The sequence below is a fragment of the Schistosoma haematobium genome, chromosome 2 (genome assembly GCF_000699445.3).
Source record: "Schistosoma haematobium chromosome 2, whole genome shotgun sequence".
Classification (NCBI taxonomy): Eukaryota; Metazoa; Platyhelminthes; class Trematoda; order Strigeidida; family Schistosomatidae; genus Schistosoma; species Schistosoma haematobium.
Genome location: NC_067197.1, coordinates 45,673,128 through 45,698,132, shown reverse-complemented (window position 1 = coordinate 45,698,132; position 25,005 = coordinate 45,673,128). Strand labels below are relative to the sequence as shown.

Below are 25,005 nucleotides of genomic sequence, written 5' to 3'. Positions count from 1 at the left end.
AAAAGGCCATCCGAAAGTAGCGGATGTTTCATGCCTCAGGAGAGTGGGCATCACATGCCCTGTCCGACCTTGTGCAAGGGACTTCCAACTATTTCTGCTTTTCTGATGCACGATTTGTGGTCGACAACATTAACACACCTCACAACTACGCATTTCATATTCACATCTACAAGAGCTAAAATTTTTTTATATGTGTGCTGTGCTTGAATACATTAACTTCTATTCTGAGCCACGTTGGTAGGTGGTGACTACTTATTTGGGTTCCCCGTGACTTTTTTAACCAATATTTGTAGGATCTTTTTCACATAGTTGAGAACGGACGACAATGGCGTAGTTGTATGCACTCTTTGTCTTTTAAACTAAGAGATTCAAATCGCTTTATATCTTTCTTCCAACGAACTTATACTTTCTTCCTGTATTGTATCCTTATATGCTTTCTTTCTTTTATATTTTACTACCATTGACTTAACCACTCCTATGAATTCAGTTTTCATCTTGCTGTGCTAATGCGGTATGTCAACTTGGACCGTTGCATGTATATGCCTGGTACTACGTTGTAACTAACGAACTGACTAACCATACAATGATCCTTTTTTCATTTCAGGTCAAGACAATGAATGATAAAAGAGATTTTATGTAGTTAAAATGCGATAATAGTAATAATAATTGTAATCGTAAATTTCATATAACACAAATATACAAAATTATATATCTTTATATAAGTAGTTTATAAGTAGTAGAAATTCATAGGGATGATAATGCTGTTTATATCGTTTTCTCACTTTATTCTTCTCTTTCTTTCTTTTTTTGTTTTTTTATTGATTTTAATAAAGGAATAAAACAAAATTAATGCACAAGTAAATTGTTATTTTTAGATAATTTTAAAAAATCTTTTGTTACTACTGATAAAGAATCTGTAAGTAGTACTGGTGATTCATGCGAAGAAGAAGATTGTGTTGAACTATGATTCATTGTCATCCATGTTGAAGTTGATGTTGATGATAATGATGGATAGGAAGGTAAAGCATGATTGACTAAACTAAATATAAATTTATAACAACCAAATTGTATAACTGAACCATGTCTTAAAATAGCAGAACCTTCCCAACCAGTGATTAAATTGAGTGATGAATCTATTTTATCTACTAGAAATTTATCATTTCGAGTAAAATGTAAACTTGTACAATCACATATAGATGTCATATGTGATAAATCCTGGTAAAGTATATAAAAGAAAAAGATAAATCAGGGTAATAATAATGATAATGACTGAGAATGAGAAGAGTCAGTTCTCCTTCTTGAAACGATCTGACAGGGAAATCCTACTTTTACTACATTGTCGCCAAGGGGTTGTTGTTTATGAAATTAAGAGGAGGAAAAGCGAATGTTCAGTGTTTTAATTGAGTTGGTGAATATGAAGAACCCACCTAGGGCAGTTGAAGAAACCCTCACTTCAAACCGATGGTGCACATGGGCTCCAGTAGCCTGAGGGAACAAAAGGTGCATGAATTTATTGTTGGTCACTAGCTACTATGGGACTGTATCTTCTGACGTTACTTCACTACCTTGTTGATTAGACTTGTAAGTCGAAGGCTCGGGATGTAGCCCCTTAAGAAACACATCTGCTTCGGTTTGGGTACCTGGGCAGCAGTCTCAGCCCTCACATAAGTTGAATGATTTATGTGGAGCATATACGTTTGGTGACTCCTCGTACCAATGTTTATGTGTTTAAATAAAATAGGAAATAATAATAAACGAGTGAGCTTGTCTTATAACCAACTGAGACCACAGTAGTGGACGGGTTCCAATGATGATATCTTCCATTGAATAGTATCCATTTAAATCCATAGAGGAGCATGAAAGTTTTTCAAAGTGTAAATATGACTTGCTGCTGAATGTTAAATTTAGGGTTCAAGGATTTCTTATCAATTTACTGGAAAACGTTTAACTAGACTACCACAATGTCTTACTTTTTCAGTTTGCATTAAGGAATATACACATAATTTAAACACATAAACATAGGTACAAGGAGGCATCGAATAGCTGTGCACCACACTTCACCATTCGATTTGTGTGAGGGATAATGCCCGGGTATTACAACGGAAGCAAGTGGTTCTCTTGGAGGAACACACCCGGAGCCTTTGACCAGTGATCTAATCCACATTCGCTTCTCGTCCTCTTAATCTAGTAAAAAACACCCTCACCACGAAAAGGCAGTGACTGTATACGCGTGGCCATTTGAGAGCGTTTCGAGAGGGAGAGTGGACTCTCCCCACCCTCGGCTACACCAGGGCATTCGAGGGCAATATCTCACAAAGACGACTTTTTACCACTTTTATACAATATGCAATTTCGCACCATAGCAACTAACTTAAAGTTGGAAAAATAATATAAAATAATAAGCATTGAATACAAATATTTTATTCTCATTCGAAATCTGCCGACATTGTGGTATGTACATGTACAATCACCTCTATACCATGAGATCGCAACTAGGTTACTCATGTTTAACAGTGAACATTAGAATTAAAATCTACAAATTTACTACTAAAAAGTTTGATTTTATAGTTTATATCACGAAATGAGTTTAGTTATACAAGTTGTTAAATTAGTTGCCTACTCTCCCTCTTTTTCTTTTTTGTGGTAATGGTCGACAGGAGTATGAAGACCTTGACAATTCAGGAAAAGCATGGAATACAATGGACAGCTCGTAATCAACTAGACGATTTTAACCTCGCCCGTAGGTCGAATACCATCAGCAACAGCCTACTGTAGGAGAGAATACAAAAAGGTCCCATCTGAAAAGGAAATTAGGAAGAGATGCTGGAGTTTGATAGGACATACATCGCAGAAATCACCAAACTGCATCACGAGGCTAGCACTAACTTGGAATAACTAAAGAAGAACGGAAAAGAGGAAGGCCAAATAACAAACTGAGTCGGGAATTGGAGGCAAACATGGAAAAGGATGAATAGCAACTGGGAAAAAAGTGGAAAGGATTGCCAAGAAGAGATATGAATGGAGAATGGTGGTGGGCAGCCTATGCTACTCGACGAGAGGTAACAGGCGTAAGTAAATAAGTAGGTTCCCTCTTTGCTTGTTGATAAACTCTTATCGACATTTGACACAGCTATCAGCTATCTTTTGTACTATCGTATGTTATAATTATTCTTTATGTTACTGTTACAGGAAGCCTTGCTTATTTTCATACTTGAAGGATGCATTTAAACGCCCCAGACACCTCACAAGTTAAAGTTTGTAACTAAATTTTGTGTATTATTCAATAATGAACAGCTATTGTACACAAATCATTGTTTTGGAAACTTCGCGTGTATCTCAATCGGGTGGCTTGGAGGCTACGAAAGATCTAACACATGTAAATAATTCTTTTTCATTGACATAATAAAAATAAGTTTCAAATAAGTATAATTCACTTACTTCATGTCGTTTACTTAACATTTTCATTAGACGTTTAGGCGGTGAAGCACAGAGTTCCGAAATAACCGATGATGTTTGATAATTTGGTGATAATTCTTTAGGAGCAGTTTTTATGAGATTACGAACTCGATGAACAAGATCGGAAGACTAAAAATGTGTTTGCGCATGGAGAGAAAGAGAGAGAGAGTAAGATGAAGAGTAATAATTGTACATTGAACAGATTTAGAACATAATGAAGAAAGTAGAAAACAAAGTACATTAATGGATTAACCAATAGTACCAACGTGTCCCATTCCCAGTGGTAGCCAAACGAAAATATGGAATCAGTCCACGGATCTATTTACTATTAGACTGGGTTATGTTGATAGGTAGGTGAAAACTACCTAATTGAGGTTCACATAATAACTGAGATCAGTGGCTAGAGATGTTTGGTGACACCGCTCAACATTTTTTCTAATAGTAAAAATGTATTCGCTATTTGTCTTCGCTTAGATCCTGAAAAGTGAAATCACTCACGAATTGTATTCTCTATGTCTGCTTTTTATTGCCACTGATATTACTACTACCACAACAACAACTACTACTACTACTCCGATCTCCCGCTTGACAATTTCACCTAGCTGTTTTGATTCTTTGTTAGAAATTGTCCTGATGCATACATGTACCAGGCTCTACATCATCCGGATGGCTGTTTCGTCCTACTGTGGGACTCTTCAGCAGTTCGCATCCCTGACCAGTGATTCTTGGTTTTCTATGGTGGTCTAGCTTCAAATGACTAATGATCTCAACTATTAAAACTACAAGATTTTTATTTAACTTATTAATTGCTAGTGCTTTATCGTACCAGAATTATTGTTAATTAACTATTCACTTACTACTGGACTGTTTTGTATTACTAATGGCTTAACCTGGGTTCGAATCCCATGAGGGGATTATGGATGCGCACTGCTGAGAAGTCCCACAATAGGACAAGACGGCAGTTCAGTGCTTTCACGTTTCCCATGATGATCTAGCTTTAATCGACTCATGTTCTCAATCACTAAATTACTACAATTTCCACAAAACCTGCTTCTGATATAAAGCAAAATGTTGATAATTCAACTTCATCTTCACATGAACAAATCATTCTTGACAATGAAAAGAATTTTCGGTGAGACCATAATTTATGGACGACCTTTGACCAACACTAAAGTGACATTGAGAACGTACACCTACTAACTGGAACCAAATGAGAGTTATACACTAATGTGAAGAATTAGATTCAAGGTTTACATCATGAACTGTTATAAGTTATAATGCCAAAACTCTATTTAACTAAATTGAATGAATGAATTTGGCGCCGAGAATTCAAGACCTGATTGGTTCATTCATTAGTTATAGTTTCATCATTATTAAAACAGTTCGTTAAATTTCATGGATTAGTTGAAGTTAGACATTAACACCGTTGGATGCCGGCCGGCTCAGTGGTCTAGTAGTTAAGTGCTCGTGCGCGAGATTGATAGATCCTGAGTTCGAATCTCGCGAGGCGGAATCGTGGATGAGCAATTTTCAGAAGTCCTACAATAGGACACAATGGCCGTTTAGTACTTTCAAATCTTCAATGACGATCTAGCTTTAAATGACTCTTGATCTCAACCATTGAAAATTCTATTGAAATAAAAGAAAACATTAAACTTACTTCTGGAATATAAATTAATTTTCTATCTATATCATTCCCATATATAATACCATCTACACGTGTACCATATTCACTATAATTAATTAATTCATAATGTTGTGTCCAATCATCATAGAAGATTGTAGCATGATGTGGTGATATAAATGAACATTTTTGATTATTTAATGAAGATAAATTATAATTAGCTAAACATAAATGACAATCTGGTGCTATAGAGAAAGTGAAAAGAAAAAGAGAATGTAAATGAAATATATGATGTAATATATTAGTGAATAGTTTCTAGTCAGTTGATGAACAATGTTAACAAGTATAAAGCCTCTCTAAATGCCCTGGTATGGTCGAAGGTTAGGAGAGTCAGCTACCCTTCCTGAAAAGTTATCACATGATTATGTGTATACAACTACTGTAAGCGAAGTTCTACTCACTACCTTCTCATTGTTTACGAAATTGAGGGGATAAAAAGAGAATATCCGGTGATTGAACTGAGTTAACGGATGTGGAAGATTCACCTAGTGGAGTTGAAAAACCTCGATTCCAAACCAATGGTGTACATTAGTTCCAGGAACGAATGGCGTACGGACTGATTATTGGTCACCGGCTACCGTATGACTGCATCTCCTGACGTTGCTCCACTACCTTGTGGATTAGACCTTAAGATCGAAGGCTCTGTGTGTGGCCCCCTAAGAAAATCATCTGCCTCGGTTTGGGCACCCGAGACAGTATTCCAGCTCTCACACAAATCAAATGGTTTATGTGGCGCATATCTGTCTGGTACCTCCTTGTATCAATGTTTATATGTTTCAATAAATAAATAAATAACAAGTATGAGATGTACTCTGAACTATTTAGCTGAAAGAAATCTGTGTCTAAAGTCATTAATTGTAGTAAGACCTAAGAAATGGTTAAGAGGATTATATATCTAGTTAATAATGTAAGAGCTGATGATAATATGGGAGATGATGTGAATTTGGCTGTAAACAGTCGAGTATACAACGTTTTGATGGGATTATTTCTGACTTTATGTTTACAAAACCTAGTACCCACATTCCCTGAAATGAAAATGTTCGGGGACCTCTGTGTATTCGATCACTGTGCTTCAGGATACTGATGATAATTGTACAAGTGTTATCTTTATAAAACACTGGCTTTGATGTAACCGTCCTCGATTTATAAAAAAATTGCCAATGAATGTGTCAGTTTACAATGAAAATTACTTTCACGTACAAAACGAACTCAACAAACCTTTAAATTTGATTAAAAAACCACCAAGATAACGTATGTTCATTAAAACCACAACTGACTGAAGGGTGCTCAGACAGAACCAAGTGGTTTTCTTAGGTTGCCATACCCGGAGCCTTAAACCTAAAGGTCTGATCCACAAGGCATTGGAGCAACGCTAATAGATGCAGTCCCATTAAAGCCGGTGACCAACAATTGGTTCATACGCCATTTATTTACTTAGGATATTGGAGCCTATATGCACCACTGGTTTGGAGTCAAAGTTTTCCAACTTCCATAGGTGGATCCTTCATATCCACCAACCCGAATTTTAGATAGTTAGTTGTGCTGATTAATCACTGAGTGCTGTTTCATGTTGTGTTTCCTTGGATTATTTATTTGCTGATTGAACTCTATCAATCAAGTTTCAATGTAGCCACCACTTGTTTTAATAGCTTAACATAGTGTGGACTATGTTTTGATGTTAGATGGTTTAGAGGTAATCAAAAGGAAACTAAGCATCTGTATTTCATGTTATTTGTACCTTGATTAACATAGCTTAATAAGTTTGAAGGATTAAACAAATATGACATTACTTGCTGTTGCTAAGTCATCAATGAATGTAAGTATCTCATTCTCACAAGAAGTTAGTTGGACTTGTAAAGTTTGCCGACAAAGTCTCAAGCTATCAAGCTGAGTAACTTGAAGCAGAATACGCCTTCCCACCTCTAACCTTTAAAGTTTAACGGTTACTTATCTTAGGTGATATTGACTGGTCAATATAGGGTAAAACTGGATCTTGCAAAGGTTGACTTTCAAAACCGATTACTATACGCCAGGAAGTATATTACGAACAAATTTAGGTCAAAACAAACAGTGCAGCAGCAGGCTCTGCATCAATGGGTTTCAGCATACACAAAGAATGCTCAAATATAACACGGAGAAGACCAACACAATTATACTTTATGGAGAGGCTCTGGAAGAGATGGAATCTTTCACGTATCTGAGATGCATCATCGATGAACAAGAAACATCTGACGCAGACGTAAAGGCAAGGATTGGCAAAGCAAGGACAGCATTCCTACAGTTGAAGAATATACGCAGCTCAAAACAACTCTCAACCAATATCAAAGTCACAATCTTTAACAAGAACGTCAACACAGTCCGTCTGTACAGAACTGAAGCTTTGAGAACTACTACAACCATCATCAGGAAGGTACAAGTATTTATAAATAGTCGTCTAAGCAAGGTACTCAATATCCATCAGCCTGATACCATCAGAAACAGCCTACTGAGGGAGGGAAAAAACCAATTTCCAGCTGAAGAGAAAACTAGGATAAGACGTTGAAAGTGGATAGGACATACATTACGGAAACCATCAAAGTGCATTACGCGGTAAGCGCTAACCTGGAATCCTGAAGGGAAACGGAAAAGAGGAGAGCCGAAGAACACACTGCGTCAGGAATCGGAAACAGATATGATAAAGATGAATAGCAACTGGAAACAACTGGATAGGACTGCTCAGAACACAGTTGGATGGAGAGTGCTGGTGGGTGGCCTATGGTCCTCCATGAGGGTCATTGACGGGCGTAAGTAAGGAAGTATATTGAAAATTGATGTAACTGCTGTCTAAAATACATTTTGTAATAAATAAACTTGTTACTTATAAACAGTTAAGTTATGAAACTAAAAACAAAACTTACATGTACCAACAGTCAATTGCCTATAATGCATTCGAGTTTCATATCCATTAGTCCCATCACAAGGTGTTAGTACAGCTCTTGCACGGATACAACTTTCAGGAATATTCAATGTTTTAGAAGTGTCTTTCTTTGTTTTACAACTATTCTGTTTAATATTGTCTTCATTAGGAAAAATAGAATTTTCATTGTCAATACCCAAGAGATCATAAATACGTTGTGCTGCTAAAGTATACAATAATTGAGGGTCTAAACGAGCCAATTTAGAAGGAACTAAATATGAAAATAGAATTTGAACATAAAAGAACATTTCATTTTATAGGACTGCTTTAAATATTAAAAATTATACAACTTGAAGATTCCTAGTTCAAACCGTAATGTGAGAAGGAAAGAGAAAACATAATGAGTTTCGTAAACAAATAGAGATAGTGGCTAGCAGTGGTATCCAAGATGCGCATTTTGTCCTATCTTGGACTCGTCAGCTAGATGTATTTGCACCTGAGTTGATATTCACTCTGGGACTCCAACCCAGTACCATTCGCTCCAAACGCCATCGCGTTATCCACTCAGCTACTGAGTCCCAGATCGTACTGCTAGCCACTATCCATCATTGCTTACAAATAGCTTGTGAATTAAGGTAATATCGAGGCATACGCACAGTATGCAGATATGCCAATAACAGACTGATCAATTGCAGTCTTAAACCTCAATGGAAAGATACAAGCCAAACAATACCAAGTGAATTCAAATTCACCCCATTGCACAAGCAAGTGGCTATCAGGACTCAGTAGCTGAGTGAATAACGCGATGGCGTTTGAAGCAAATGGTACTGGGTTCCAGTCCCAGAGTGAACATCAACTCTCTGAGATGCAGGCACATCCCAAATAGGACGAAACGCGCATCGTGGATTCCACTTCTAGCCACTATCCATCATTGCTAAGTGAATTTAGTTAGAATTAGTGTCAAGTACCATGATGAGAATAATGAGTGGAACAGAAACATACTCCTCGATAACGAAACACGTAACTAAAATATACCATAGAACTGACCTAAAAAAAATCAACTTTTAAACGTTGTATAAGCATTGTCAAGCCTATTTCATGTTTACACAAACTCTTTGTCCCAAACATTGAATTTTCCTTGACAATTTCTAATCCATTTTTATTGTTAAAAATTGTGTGACAACTTCCTAATATTTTTGGTTGAAATCATGAGTCAACTGAAGCTAGACCACCATGGAAAACCTGGAAGCACTGGACGGCCGTTTCGTCATAGCGTGGGACTCCTCAGAAGTGCGCATCCACGATCCCGCACCCCGCGAGATTCGAACCCAGAACTAGACCGCTGAGCCGGCATCCAATGGTGTTAAAGTCTAATCTCAACCAATCCACGAAACTGCGCGGCCATCTTCCATTGTACTGAGATAGACACCCGTTTCTACCCGACATGGACTAGCTCCACTGGTAATGGGGATTTGTGTAGATTGGTTTGATTCGTAAGTTGTACTCATCACAAACTGATTTTAGTTGACGGACCATTGAAAACCAAGGAGCACTTTATAATTATTTCGTACTAGCTTTGAAATCCTCAACAGTGCCCACCAACAATCACATTAGGGTTTAGAACAAGGTCTAACGGCAAACTTTTAACCACTGGAACTGTTAGATCAGTGTCAAATGACATAATTTCAGATTTAAGAGATATAGAGCAATAAACATCCAATGTTCTTATCAACAATTATTTCACTTCCAACAAATTTGGACCAGTCATGCCATCTGATTAAATCTTCGGAGACATGATGAAGTTGCTAATAAGCTGACAGTTACAGTTAGATTATATAATCTATAAGTCCTATTCAGTTATGTACTATATTTATTTATTTAAACATATAAACATTGATACAAGGAGGCATCAAATAGATATGCGACACATAAATCATTCGATTTGTGTGAGAGCTGGGATACTGCCCGAGGTGCCCAAACTGAAGCAGGGAAATTTCGGGCTCGTCCGGGATGTACTGAATCATAACCTTCACAAGCGTGTGTGTGCATGTGTAACTGGATTATTCAAAATGTAATTCGCAAAATACATTGTTCAAAGACAATTTAATAAAATATTTTCCCTTTTAACTTACTACTATTATTATCAGTAATATTATTGAATTTCTTCATAATTGCTGTATTCAATTGTTCGAATGAGTTACACAAATGTTCGTTGTCATCTTGAATAAATGAAGGATCTTTAGATATCTGTTCTGTATTGTATGGTAATATCGATGAATTATTGCCAGTGTTCATATCAATGGAATCTGTAGTTAGCTTCAATGTATCAGTTGTCTTGTTATCTATTACGAAGGAACTAGATATATTATTATCATTGATTTGGCTGTCAATAGCTGTTGTTGTTACAGTGATAGGAGTTGTTTCAAATGATAATGATGATGATATTGACAGTTGTGTTGCATTAGTAGTGACAATAGTATCACTAGTATCAGTAATCATTGTACTATTACTACTACTATCTGATTGTATTAGATTTGACGATTGTGTAGGTAATTGTAATGTATTTTGTAAATAAAATTGTAAAAGGCCACGAACAAACTTTAGTTTACAATGAAATAGAAAATGAACACAAAATATAAATGAAAACAAAAGATTGTAATCAATTCAAAATTATTAGAATGTAATCAATAAACGATTGAATAATTACCTACTTACTTACTTACGCCTGTTACCCCCAATGAAACATAGGCCTCCGACCAGCGTTCTCTAACCCACTGTATCCTGGTACTTTCTTTTTAGTTCTATCAAATTGTTGTTCATTTTTCTCAGAAGAACCGAACTCTGACCTCAAATCAAAGGTCGTTCATTATCATCTAGTCATTTCTAGTGGATTCTCCACTCAATGCGAGAAACATGGTTTAAATAAAGTCCTATTAATTGTAGCTTGGAGATACAAGGATCCGACTTTGTTTCGCGGAGGAGGAGAATATTGGAGAATTTTAAGTTACACATGATTTTTTAAAATCAGAATCTAAACTTGGAATCTTCAAAAAAAGGGGGAGGTGTTATATCCCAGTGAAGATTAAATCACGAGTAACTTCCGAGGACTATTAATGGACTAATATTCTATAAATATTCCTATTGTATAACTAGTCAATCATTAGATTATGTATATTTATATTCCTCTTATTATAAGCTTTATTTTGACCTATAATTTATTATTGTACGATTTACTGTTCTTAAGCTATGTTCATTTTATTGACTGCTGCCTCCCACGTTTACAGCCACATTTGGCCAAATATTGTACAAATGTTATTTTCTATTTTATGGTACGTTGTGGTCTGTCTGGTTGATATATAAACCGAGTATGTCTGAAATAAACGATTCGATCCGATTCATATTGCAGAAGCTGGTATTGCGTTCTGGACTCAAGCGAACGGGTTAGGCAGACATAGGACCAATAAGGACGCTAGGCTGCTCATACCGTCGAACGTCATCAGTCTGGCATAGTGCTAAGATTTGTATAAGTCGTATTTTGATTGGTGGATAAATCCCGTGATAAAAGCCGGACATAAAATCATAACAGTCTTGAAAGTGTAAATCCTTACAAATCATTACTGATATTGATTAGTTTGTTAAGTTCGTGTTGTCATGGATTCCGTGCAAAAGTGTTGTCAATCAGTCAGCTGCAACTCAAGACCAAGCACATATATGCATCGGTCCAAGTTGCCACACCCCATTAGCACAACAAGATAAACACCGAATTCATAGAATCAGTTACTTCAATGGTAGTAATATATAAAAGAAAGATTGCGTGTACTAACATAACACAGGTAGAAATAGATAGTTTGTAGAAAAAAGGTTTAAAGTAATTTTAATCTCACGGTTTAAGGGAAGACAAAGAGTGTATACACCTACGTCATTGTGATCCATTCTAAGTCATGTCACCCAGTCTCCAACCATTGGATACAATAGTCATTCGGACCTCAACCCAGTCGTCAGCATCTACCAACATGGCTCAGACTTGAATTTAGTGACGTTATGTACTGATGTCAAATTTTGGTTTGGCCGCCACTAACTTTCTCCCGTCCGTCTCAAACATTCGTCAACATTGTGCGTCGGAGTAATCGGTGTTCAGGCATACATAACATGTGGCCCAATCATCTCAGTCAATGAAAATTTACAACCTCATTGACTAGTTTGCAAGCATTCCGTAATACTCTGCATCTATTTATTTATTTATTTTACAACATAGATATTGGTACAAGGAGGCACCAAATACATATGCGCCACACAAATTTCATTTGATATGTGTGAGGGCTGGGATACTGCCCGGATACCCAGACCGAAGCAGGTGGTATTCTTAGGGGGCCACACCCCGAGCCTTCGACCTGGAAGTCTGATCCACAAGGCAGTGGAGCATCGTAAGGAGATGCAGTTTCATGGTAGCCGGTGACCAACGATTGGTTTATATGCCATTTGTTCCTTCAGGATACTGAAGCCCATGTGCACCATTAGTTTGGAAGCAGAGTTTCCCAACCCCTTAGATGGATCCTACGTCTCCTACAACCCGATTAAAGCGCCGAACATTCGCTTTTCGTCCTCCCAATTTCGTAAACAACACCCCCACCACGAGAAAGCAGTGAGTAGGACTTCCCTGGCAGAGGCTATATACGCGTGGCCATGTGAGAGCATTTCAAGAGGGAGAGCGCACTCTCCCCACTCTCGACCGTACCGGGGAATTTAGGGGTCTGAGTCAATTGGAAGTGACAAATGATCAAAACGGAAAAAACAGTAAAGAAAAAAAGAAACAGCGAACAAACTAAACATAAACTCAAAACCATAACAATAACGGAAGGAATTAAACAAGAAAAGAATAAGCTTACTATACTCTTTTCATCTGTACTGGAACTATCAAGTAAATTTGTTAATTGATATACATTTGATGATTCATTAATACGTGGGATACGTTTTACTGGATTATTGTATAAATGTTTAACTGCTTTTGGTACCTTGATAGATAAGGGGATAAAAAGTACAGATATATCTTATAAGGGATATAATTACTAAAACTGAATTAATAACATTAATCAAAACAATAAAGTTAATTTACTTTAGATGAATATCTACACTAGATTCCCTATCGCAGTATCTATTCTACAGGACTTTACAATTCAGATCAAGAACGTGATTAGCCTGACTAGAATGTATATATTTCCACGTCAATCCAATAGCAATCAACCAGTCATTTTATCATTCTCAACCATACATCAATGCCCGTTATTCTGTAGTGAACAAGAACACCAGTGGAGACAATCGAATGTATTTAACACAAAATTACAGGACTTTTTAATAAAATCTAACAATCATAAAGTAAACGCTTAATTTGCAAAATGTCCACCAATTGTCTTAAAACGACTCAGACTTCATTGTTCTTGCATTTTCATACAAATTGCATTCTGTTTCCATTTTTTACTGTTCGATCATCTTGTCTCTCCGTTGTCAGACCTTCTGTTCACGACTAACATCATATACTACTTAAGTCAATATAAGTAGCACACACCACAATTCCACTATACTTCAATTATATCAGAAAACCGTATTTTGGTTTTCGAATGTAAAGAACTATTGAAATTTTACAAAAATACATTTTAAAAAAAATCAGTCTAAAATTATAATAGCATGACGACTAGGTAATTAACACTGATTGGTCCGACAATAGAATAAGGGGGTACATCGGTATTTCAAAGTTATTTATTTATTTGAACACATAAATATTGCTAAAAAGAGGCACTGAATACATATGCGCTACTTCATTTGAGTATGGGCTGTGATACTGCTCAGGTGCCCAAACTGATGCAGGTGGTTTTTTTAAGGGAGCCTTCGACCTAAAGGTGTGATCCACAAGGCAAAGGAGCAACGGAAGGAGATCCAAACACATGATAGCCAATGACCAACAATAAGTTCTAACACCATTTATACCGTCAGGATCTTGGAACACATGTGCACCATTAGTTTGAAATCAGGATTTTCCAACTTCCCTAGGTGAATCCTTCATATCAATCCGGTTTAAGCACTGGATTAATAATAGATTCCTGATTTTATGACACCTACTTCCGTTTCCTAAGCTTATCAGTATTACTAGATGTTACATTAAACATAGGTTTAACTCAAAGCCGAATATATAACCTTGTGTATTTTGATAAATCCGTTATCTTCATTCTTTTAATAAGCAGTAGAACACTAACTTCTAGTCTGAGCCATGTTAGTAGATGCAGACTACTTAGTTGGGGTCCGCGTGACTATGAAAATCAATGTTTGGAGACTGTGAGTTTCATAACTCAAAATCGATCATAATGGCGTGGATGTATACACTCTCTATCTTCTCTTAAACTAAGAGATTAAAATCACTTCATATTTTTCTTTCTACGAACTAATTCTTTCTTCCTGTACTATATCCTTATTGCAATCTTTCTTTTATATATTACCACCTCTGAATTAACTACTTTTATGAATCCAGTGTTCATCTTGTTGTTGCCTGGTCCTACGTTGTAGCTGACTGATTAACTGACATATAAAATTGTAGGATACTTACCACAATTCTTATCTGTTTACCATAATAATTTTGGTTATTTCTAGACTTTGCTGCTAATTCACGATTTAAACGCCATATATGACGATTGGACAATATATGTTGTTTATCTTCAATAGTAGTAGTATTATTAGTAGTATATAGTATAGAATCGAAAATACTTGACATTGCTGTATTGGATAAATTCGATGACAATAACTGATGCTGTTGTTGTTGTTGTTGTTCATTTCTACTACGTTGAATAGTACGCATTAAATCAGAAAGTATAGAACTTTCTTCATCTGGTGTATAAGTTAATTCATATGGAGGTATATGTTCAAGTATTTTTGTCATTTCATCAGTTTTATCAATAGATTGTTCATAATGATTATTTTCATTATTTAATGATGAATATAATTTAGTCCAAATTCGCATACGTTCAGTTAATCGTATTGAACGAGTTAAATAACGTTCAGTTGTATGTTCTGTATGATTTGGACACATCCATCGATCAGAACGTGGTGGAAAATGAGATAATGGTGGATTTAAACATTCTAAATGAAAGCATGATGAACAATAATCACATGGTAACAAAGGAGCATAGAAACATGTTCTGAAAAACAAATGTTTAGAAATAAATTATTTGAACGAATAGTTGGATACATAAATTATAATCTTAAAGCTTAAATCCTAGTCCTAGCATTTATTATGAAACCCTAATTCATACTTTTTATGTTTTCTGATTGTTATAATAACCTTAGGTTTCAGATTGACTAGAGCCTATCATAGGTTAATTCATTCGACTTATTTATTTATTTTAACACATAGATATTGGTACAAGGAGGCACCAAATACATATGCGCCACACAGATCTCATTTGATATGTGTGAGGGCTGGGATACTGCCCGGGTGCCCAAACCGAAACAATTTGTTGTTTTAGGGGCCAGACGCGGGGCCTTTGACCTAAAGGTCTAATCCACAAGGAAGTGGAACAACGTCGGGAGATGTAATCCCATGGTAGCCAGTGACCAACAATAGGTTAATACGCCTTTTGTTCCCTCAAGAAACTGGGGCTTATGTACACGATTGGTTTGGAGTGAGGGTTTTCCAACCCCATTAAGTGGATCCACCAACACGGTTAAGGCACCGGACGTTCGCTTTTCGTCCTCTCAATTTCGTAAACAACACCCCCGCCAAGAGGAGGTAGTGAGTAGGACTTCCCTGGCAGAGGCTATATACGCGTGGCCATGTGAGATCATTTCGAGAGGGAGAGCGGACTCTCCCCACTCTCGGCCGTACCAGGGCATTTGGGGGCCATTCATTCGACTAGCATTAAAAAGATGGTAGTTTTTGAGCTTAACCTTAGCGATAAATTTTGAGGGTATAACTATGAATATTAAGAATATTGTGATTAGTCCAAGTGTGATTGAGATGTTTATTTAGTGTTTTTTAGCGAGTTAGTTTTCTACAGCAAAAATCTACTGTAGGAGAGAAAAAACCAGATTCCAGTAGAGGAAGAAATCAGGAAGAAGAGCTGGAAGTGGATAAGACATACATTGAGGAAAGTACCCAACTACACCACAAGGCAGGCCCTCACCTGGAATCCTCAAAACCAAAAGAGGACAGGAAGACCAAACAACGCATTACGCCGGTAAATGAAGTCAGGCATGAAAAGAATGAACTGAAAAGGAAGGCCCAGGACACAGTGGGTTAGAGAATGCTAGTCGGAGACCTATGTTCCATTGGGGTTAACAGGCGTAAGTATTTAGCGTTTCGATGTGCACACATTTTCTTCGCTCAAATACAAGTAAAGACATAGCAAACTGAAAAACAAATTATCGTAGTATGTAACCACGTACGATCTTGAATCTGAACTTGCGATAGCATGATTATCAGAGCGTATTGTCATTAAAAGGGGTAATCACCGAACAAATTATTGGTTTTGATATCCATGCTAAAACAATAACCGATTATATTATCTCTACAAATGTTAATATTTGGGAAGCTGAAGGAGTGCAGAGGGAGGAAGGCTTGAATAATGAATTAAAACTTAAATTGCTTTAATGTTATTCATGACTTAGTGATATACAATGATAGTAGTATAAAATGGCATGGTTATTTGATGAGTATTTACCAGTTACTTTACGGCTGTGAAACGTGGCCATTAGGAGTAGAAGATACTCGTAAGTTGCTAGTATTTGACAACAGATGTCTTAGAAATATTGCTCGCATCTGCTGAGATCACCGGGTAATTAATAGTGAGGTTAGACACATGGTATTAGGGAATGATGGTGAATCAGTTTGCGGAGTTGTAAATCTTCATCGACTGAGATGGTCGGGCCATGTGTTACGTATACCAGTGTTGGAGACGGATGTACGAAAGTTAGAGGCAGGAAACCAAAATGTGGTATCAGTCCATAACATAATAACTTATAATCTGAGCCATGTTAATAGATGCAGACTATTTAGTTGGGGTCCAAGTGACTATCGTATCCAATCGTTGGAGACTCTGGGTGACATGACTCAGCATCGATGTGCATACACTTTCCGTCTTTCCTTGAACCATGAGATTGAAATTACTTTATGCCTTTCGTTCTACCAACTAATTCTTTCTTCCTATATTATATCCTTATACACAATCTTTCTTTTATATATTACTACCATTGGAGTAGCTACTTCTATAAAGTTGTTGTTCATCTTGTTGTACTAATGCGATGTGGTAACTTGGACCGATGCATATATGTGCCTGGTCCTACGTTACAGCTGACTGACTGACCGAGTAGATTCTTTAAACAAACTATAGCCTTAATATATATCGTATGTTTTAAACATATTAACGACGGGAAAAGCAAAAAAAAAGAGTTAGTAACCATTTTGTAACTCAATGAATGACCACTTCAGTGGTAGTTCTCTTTACACAGTATTATGGTGGGTAGTGTTGCTCTAACGTTTCTAGTGATAGATATTGTGTTCAGTTTTAAAAGTAAAATATCCCAGTGACATATATTAGTGGTCAGTTCGTTTACTAGGTACAGATATTCATGTACTTGGCTTCGAGTTACTTAGAATCATCGATTGAGCAGACCGAAGTATGTAGAACGACGTTTGAACCTGAGACTTATTGGCTGACCACTCCAAAAAGATACAGTGTTAGAAAATGGTTTATCTCTAAAACATTTCTAACCAAATCTATACAAAGAGGATACGGTTTCAATCGTTATTAGATCTTTAAACGACATGCATAAACCTAAATTCTAAGACCTATAATTTGTATTTTCAGAAAGCGATTTTTAGAAGCATTAAAAACTATTTATTACTATTATTGAGAAAGCAATAAGAAATGAATTTGTCAGTGTTTTACTAACAAAGAACAAGGAACATTTTTGAGTTTCTAGTTTAAAGACTACCAAGTAAGGACCGGAGTTAGACAAGGCTGTCTACTCTCTCCCTTTCTCTTTCTTCTGGCGGTCGACTGGATTATGAAGACCTCGATATCTGAGGGAAAACATGGCATACAATGGACAGCTCAAAACTAATTAGACGATGTGGACTTTGTAGATGACCTAGCCCTCGTATCCAATACACACGAACAAATGCAGATAAAGACAGCCAGTGTAGCAGCAGTCTCTGCATCAGTAGGCCTCAACATACACAAAGGGAAAACCAAGGTCCTCAAATTCAAAGCGGAGAACAGCAATCCAATCACTCTTGATGGCGAACCTCTGGAAGATGTAGAATCCTTCACATACTTAGAAAGCATCATCGATGAACAAGGAGGTTCAGATGCAGACGTAAAGGCGAAGATTGGCAAAGCAAGGGCCGCATTCCTACAATTGAAGAACATATGGAACTCAAAATAACTTTCAACCAACATCAAAATGAGGATCTTCAATACAAACGTCAAGGCAGTTCTACTGTACGGAGCTGAAACATGGAGAACTACTACAACCACCATCAAGAAGGTACAAGTATTTATAAATAGTTGTCTACGCAAGATACTCAACATCCATTGGCCGGATACGATCAGCAACAGCCTTCTATGGGAGAGAACAAACCATCTTCCAGCTGAAGAAATTAGGAAAAGACAATGGAAATGGATAGGGTATACAATACGCAAATCATCAAACTGCATCACGAGGCAAGCACTAACTTGGGATCCTGAATGGAAGCGTAAAAGAGGAAGGCCAAAGAACACATGTCGGGAAATAGAAGCAGATATGAAAAGGATGAATAACTGGAAAGAGCTGGAAAGTATTGCCCAGAACAGGGTTGGATGGAGAATGCTGGTGAGCGGCCTATGCTCCTTCACGAGGAGTAACAGGCGTGAGTAAGTAAGTAAGTTTAAAAACACATTGATTGTTGGTTAGTGTTTAACTTAGATTAAGCTACATCAACTCGGACAAATTTGGAATAAGACAATAATAAATGTAAACAAAAACAACTTGTGATAACATTCAGCAATTGAATAATGTGAGTAATATATCATGTACACATGTATATTATCATAAATATGATTTTAAACTTACCGAACACATACATAACAACGTCTTACAGGTTGTGGAATAAGACCATTCTCTAATTCGATGATACTTTTATTTTTCCGTTCTGTTGGTGTTTTATATGAACCTTAACAAGTGATCAGAAAAAAAAAGCCCAGATGAACAAGATAAGTGGTGTATTAATTTCTTCCTTAGTTTTGAATAGTAAAAAAATCGAGAACCGATTTACGTAGTACAGGTGTATTTGTATTTAACCAGGAAATATATAATGGACATTTTATTGTAGTTGAGACTAGTTAGTTAGATATACTCGTATACCGGTATTCGTATCCACATCAGAACTCGGGACCAATACATTTCGCTTCAAAAACCTAATGCATTATTTACTGAGCTACTAAATCCAGATAGCCACTTACCTGTGATATGGATGTGACATTTATATCAGTATTAGAAGAAACTTGAAATAGCTTGTTGTTTGAATCTCAGTGTAAACATCAGTACTGGGATGCATGTATATTCATGCGATGAGTTCCATATAGAACGAAACACGCGTTCTGGGATGTACTACTAGCTATAAATGCATCTATTCTAGAAAAACTTGTGGAAAACAGTCATATTGAAGCCCATGTTTCAACGAAAACTGATCAAAATTGAATCATGATTATCAATAACAGAACAATCAAAATCCTCTTTCGTAAAGGAAGCCACTAGTAAACAAATGTAAAATAGACAGTTGTTTGGTAATAAGCAGATTACTCTAGACTACTGTACACTAAAACATATCTAATATTTCAAAATGAAGGTAGCCTATGTTATAACGGATAGAGCTTTAGATTGTTCAGATCACTAGTAGTAGATATTAGACCAAAATATATGATTACGTGAAATATACGACTCAATTATCTAACTATTCGATCAAAAACTATGTTAGATCAGAACTGTAGTGAATTATCCCACAATACACAGCAGTCAGCAAGTGAGATGAAAAAGAAATATACTTAATGTATCAAGGCCCCCAAATGCCCTGGTATGGCAGAGTGGAGAGAGTCCGCTCTCCCTCTTGAAATGCTCTCACATGGCCACGCGTATATAGCTTCTGTCAGGGAAGTCCTACTCACTGCCTTCTCGTGGCATTACTGTTGTTTACGAAAACGGGAGGACGAAAATCGAATGTTCGGCGCTTTAACCGGATCCCAAACCAATGGTGCACATGGGCTCCAGTATCCTGAAGGAATAAATGGCGTCTGAACCAATCGTTGGTCACCGGCTTCCATGAAACTGCATCTCCTTACGATGCTCCACTGCCTTGTGGGTCAGACCTTTAGGCCGAAGGCTCGGGAAGTGGCCCCCTAAGAAAACCACCTGCTTCGGTCTGGGCATCCGAGCAGTATCCCAGCCCTCACACATATCAAATGAAATTTGTGTGGCACATATGTATTTGGTGCCTCCTTGTACCAATATCTATGTGTTAAAATAATAATAAAATAATAATAATATATCAAGCCTTTTATATTTCTTGTAGTTGGATGTCTATCTTTAGGCTACAAAAGAAAATATAAAACAAGCACGAGGATTTTTTAGATGAACCACCAGTATAGTGATGAAATACTTTTTTTAATTCAATAAATAAATGGATTTGAACAAGATTTATATACAGTTACATAATTTAATTGTTAAGTTATAAACTATGGTGCTATTGTTCGAACAATTGTTTCGCTCCTGATTGAATACTCAATCAGCTGTAGATATACAAGGCTGAACACAAAATTAAACCTAAAATACTTGAGATTTGTCCATAAATGTGTCAACTAAACTATCTAGGTTTAGGGTGACACCTCGGAGAAACTTCTGGAAAATTCATAAAATGTTGGAAGCTATTTATGAAGATGAGTCTTTAAAAGTAAATCAATTTATTTTTGTGGGATTATTGAAGTCTCCAAGAATGGTACAAAGCTAGGGTTACTGTTGATCTCCTGTGCTGATGTATTTGATCTTATTCGCCACTTGACCGACCAATTCTCTACCTTAATGATGATTGATGGACTGAAATTAGGAAAATTGTTTACGCATACAATTAAACGAAAAAATAGGTAAAAATCTAGCTTCCGAGAACTTTTAGAAATATTTTAAACAAAGCATATGGAGATTAAATAACTATGTCGTTAGGAATAGAAATTCAGTTAAAATAACATAAATTAGGTTTCAGCTAAACTTATTAAAATGGTATCATTATGAATTTAGTGTGAAAAGACCCATCTACATTTATACTTACCAGGAAGCTTAACACCAGGTAATAAGTCTTTCGGTAGATCATATTCTTTTGGATTTTGATATTTCGCATATTCAATTACTTTCCATAATGCTCTTAGCTCAGATTCTTCAATATCAGCAACATACGCTGAATCACCCCAAGTACTAGAACGACTACTCGATAATTTATTCATATCTAAACAATATTGTTCGTTAAATGTCGAACGGAATGTATAATGACGTTTGCTAGTTTGTGACTGGATAAATTGTTGTAATGGATTTTGTTGGTGAGAATGACTATTACTATTGTTACTATTGTTGGAAGATGTAGAAGTGGAAGTTGATGGTCCAACTGCTGCCGCTGTTGTTGTAGTTCCAACTGATGATGATGATGATGCATGATCTTGGCGTTTTTGTCCACTTTTACCAGAACGTGAAGAACCTGTATCTGTAGCTATAGTTGTCTGACTACTTGATGTTGAAGTTTTATCTTCTTCATCCTGTTATATATTAAAAAGGGAATGAAGAAATAAATTTGAAAATGAAGAAAAATATCGGCTGGTAAATATATGTGATGTGTCGAATATGCATATTTGTAAAACAAAAATACCAATAGGATGAATCTAATTAACAAATCTTTGTTAACTCAGACTATTTGAACAGATGAGCTTATATTTTACAGACATCCAGGTACAAGCAACGTAAGACCTGGAACGAACATGATACACGTAAAGCTGCCAAACTTTACATTTCAACACACAGAAAAAGAAAATGAGAAAGAACGCCAAAGGACTTCACCTGATTTTTGTTTAATTACGTAGGTACTTAAAGAAATGACATTTGAGAATGACCATCATTCTAGCCAGATACTAACCGAAAAACCATTGAAAATTAGAGATCACTAAACAGCTGATAAATCATATTAGATTTTCATGAAAGTCTGTACACCTGAAGTTATGCTCACTTCTGGCAACAAATATGTTACCATGCAGTTTCTGTATAGAAATAAATCACCTACACTTGTGATTTATATGATTCTAAAGGGTCAGCAATATTCTATATACATAAACTTGAAACTACAGTTACTTACAAATAGTCTAGTAACATAAATAGTCAAGTTAAAAAACATAATCTTAACGTAAAATCAGACGTTTTATGTTAAACGAATGAAGGTTATCAACTTAGTATCATCGTTTAACTGTCATTGAACAAAGTAAATATTTGATTGATAAATATGAAGTCCGGGTTGACGTACTTTCAATACCATTGAACATCGATGACAAAACCAGACACCAACAGGTGCTTCATCCGGATCTAGTGGTGGATCAAGACATTCAAGGTGAAAGCTGGCTGGACATCGATCGCAGACAAGTCTTTCGCCTTCAATACAACCACAACTATCACAATATTCATGACAATTAGCACGAGGTTTCCTCCAAAATGGATCATTTTTTGATGTATTTGGTAGTTGGTAGTGCTCTAAATTGGAATTATTTGTTTCCGAACTGTTTGTCGTTGATTCGTTATTTTTTCTTGCACGACGAAAAGAAGGCTAATAAAAATTAAATATTTATATGTAGGTAAGAAGATTACAAAAAAACTTACAATACCGAGTGAACCTTTTTTACCGTATGATTCATTTGTTGGTGGAGCAAACAATGCATTGATTTCATGCATTAAACTCTCTTTATGTTGTGAATTGTTGTCCCCAGACGACATATCTAAAACATATCAACCAAAAGTAGAATATCGTTTAGGGGAAACTATAAGTGTAAGTAAAGCTTTATGGGAAATCTTCATAAATGTTTTAAGTCGTCAAATAAGAAAGGAAGATATGACAAAATATCTATAAGTCCAACCAAATGTTGAGGGACAATATCAGTGTCTCCTGTAACCTATGGATGGATTACAGAGAAATGGATGATTACTAAAACTACAGGTAAAAGTTTAATCACCATACTCCATAACTTGAAGTGCTTACGAATAATGAGTGATTAGTTTGTCACTCAACAATGGTTTAGGTAACCAGTTTTTAAAGCAAGCCCATCTGAGAACCAAGAATGTTTAATCACTTGTTTTATATTATCCTTTGATTTTTTTCAATTTCGAAGAGCCATTACCATTGGTCACCATGGTGTCAGAACTTTTCACTCATCGTTGAGTTCAACATGCAAATGTAAATTGATCTTTTGCATCCTGTTTATCTATAACCCGAGGGATGAACAAAAATCGCCATTCGACGAAACTCGAGTGAGATTCAGACTTCTTCATTACTTCATTCGTATCAAGAGTTCATTAGTGTTTTCAGTCCATTATACCCTAAAATTAATCTGGAGAAGGATCAATTATCAAGTGATAACCCAAGATTTTCATATTCTATTAACCATGAGTTAAACTATGTTACGTTTTAAACCAGAAAAATTAAATATTAATCATAAGTTTGAATAGTTTTATTGCATTGCATAGAACGATTGGCCAATACGAAATTACATGACGAATATATGTCAGTAAGTGTGGTCGGCCAGGCCAGGGCTCTCGATGTGTTTACGACTAGTTAAAAAGCATTTCATTGCTAGGTTGATCAAACTATCATTGGACTTAGTCGTACTTTGCCGCTAAGGATTACAATTCATGGTCGAGAGATAAAAAGATTGTACTATGGAATGCAGTAACCCCTTGGTATGCATAAAACTCGCTTTTCCTATGGCTTAAAAGTGAACAGTATTTTCAGCTACATTGATAGAATAGAGAAATCTAAATGCATTTAGGTTTATGCATGATTAGTTTATGTAATTAGTAGTAATGTTCATAAAAGTTTGAGAAAGTATAGTTACAATAAATGAGGTTTCACCTTTGTGTTGGAAAATGGACTAAGCGTCAGCAGCAAGCACTAGCAAATGTGACTGGTAAAAAATTATGAAGATGGTATTAGTAAAGCACATTTTGACAATTAAAAATAATGGATGGGTTTTTAGAAATCGACACTAAATCATATACGTTTAGAATTATGGTTGTAAATATCTAATATATAGCCCGAACGTTTTATTAAGTACATAAAAATGAATTACTGGGAGACCGATACTTGGAAGTGAAATAAAAAACAGAATTTATGTTAGTTAGCGATTATTATATCCACCAACGGAAAGTGAAAGATAACCTGTGTAATGACCAACACACATACATCGACTACGGACTTCAAATTTCGAAGAAAAGACTATTGTTTATTTGGTCAAAAAGTTAAATAAACCTAAATGACCATGTCAGTTCAGAGGTTTTCAACCTAGAAAATAGGTGAAAACAAGTGACATTCGTCATAAAATTCGAACATCAGGAATAAAATATTATAGAAAGAAAAATTAGTATGACGTTACGATGAAATACCTGTAAGACAGAGCTACTCTGTTAAATTATAAAAAGTAACGAAGAATCTCAAAATAAACACCGATCATGACCTCAGTAGACATCGATCCAATATCCAATGTCTACTCGTGGAATCAAAAATTTATTTATTCATAGAGAAACAATCAATATATAATCAAAATGTATATCTTACTGTGCAAAAAACGAAGAAAAACGATAGAAAATTGGAATAAAAGTGTGATCAAGAAACAATGTCTAAAATATTCGTAAGGGAACACGATGAATACAG

General features: G+C 36.0%; 1 protein-coding gene across 1 annotated transcript; it reads right to left on the bottom strand.

Annotated features, from left to right (window-relative positions):
• On the bottom strand, positions 1-24,827 carry PHF12 (PHD finger protein 12). Its single transcript, XM_051215361.1, has 12 exons — positions 24,738-24,827; positions 22,962-23,077; positions 22,612-22,908; positions 21,379-21,856; positions 19,134-19,233; positions 14,632-15,220; positions 12,923-13,048; positions 10,169-10,634; positions 8,038-8,307; positions 5,117-5,325; positions 3,439-3,585; positions 1-1,215 (listed from the first exon to the last, which is right to left on the bottom strand). Exons 2-12 carry the CDS (start codon positions 23,073-23,075, stop codon positions 847-849), a joined length of 3,165 nt encoding a protein of 1,054 aa, XP_051068575.1. The 5' UTR covers positions 23,076-23,077; positions 24,738-24,827; the 3' UTR covers positions 1-846.
• Between the last annotated feature and the right edge of the window lie 178 nt (positions 24,828-25,005).

What these genes read in the sequence shown, in the direction of transcription:
- PHF12 (XM_051215361.1), bottom strand. Translation starts at nt 23,075, where the DNA reads ATGTCGTCTGGGGACAACAATTCACAACATAAAGAGAGTTTAATGCAT. An exon ending in GTAAACAGATAAGAATTGTG is followed by an intron (nt 13,049 to 14,631) that starts GTAAGTATCCTA and finishes TTATCTATCAAG; the next exon opens with GTACCAAAAGCAGTTAAACA. An exon ending in TGTTAAGTAAACGACATGAA is followed by an intron (nt 1,216 to 3,438) that starts GTAAGTGAATTA and finishes ATACTTTACCAG; the next exon opens with GATTTATCACATATGACATC.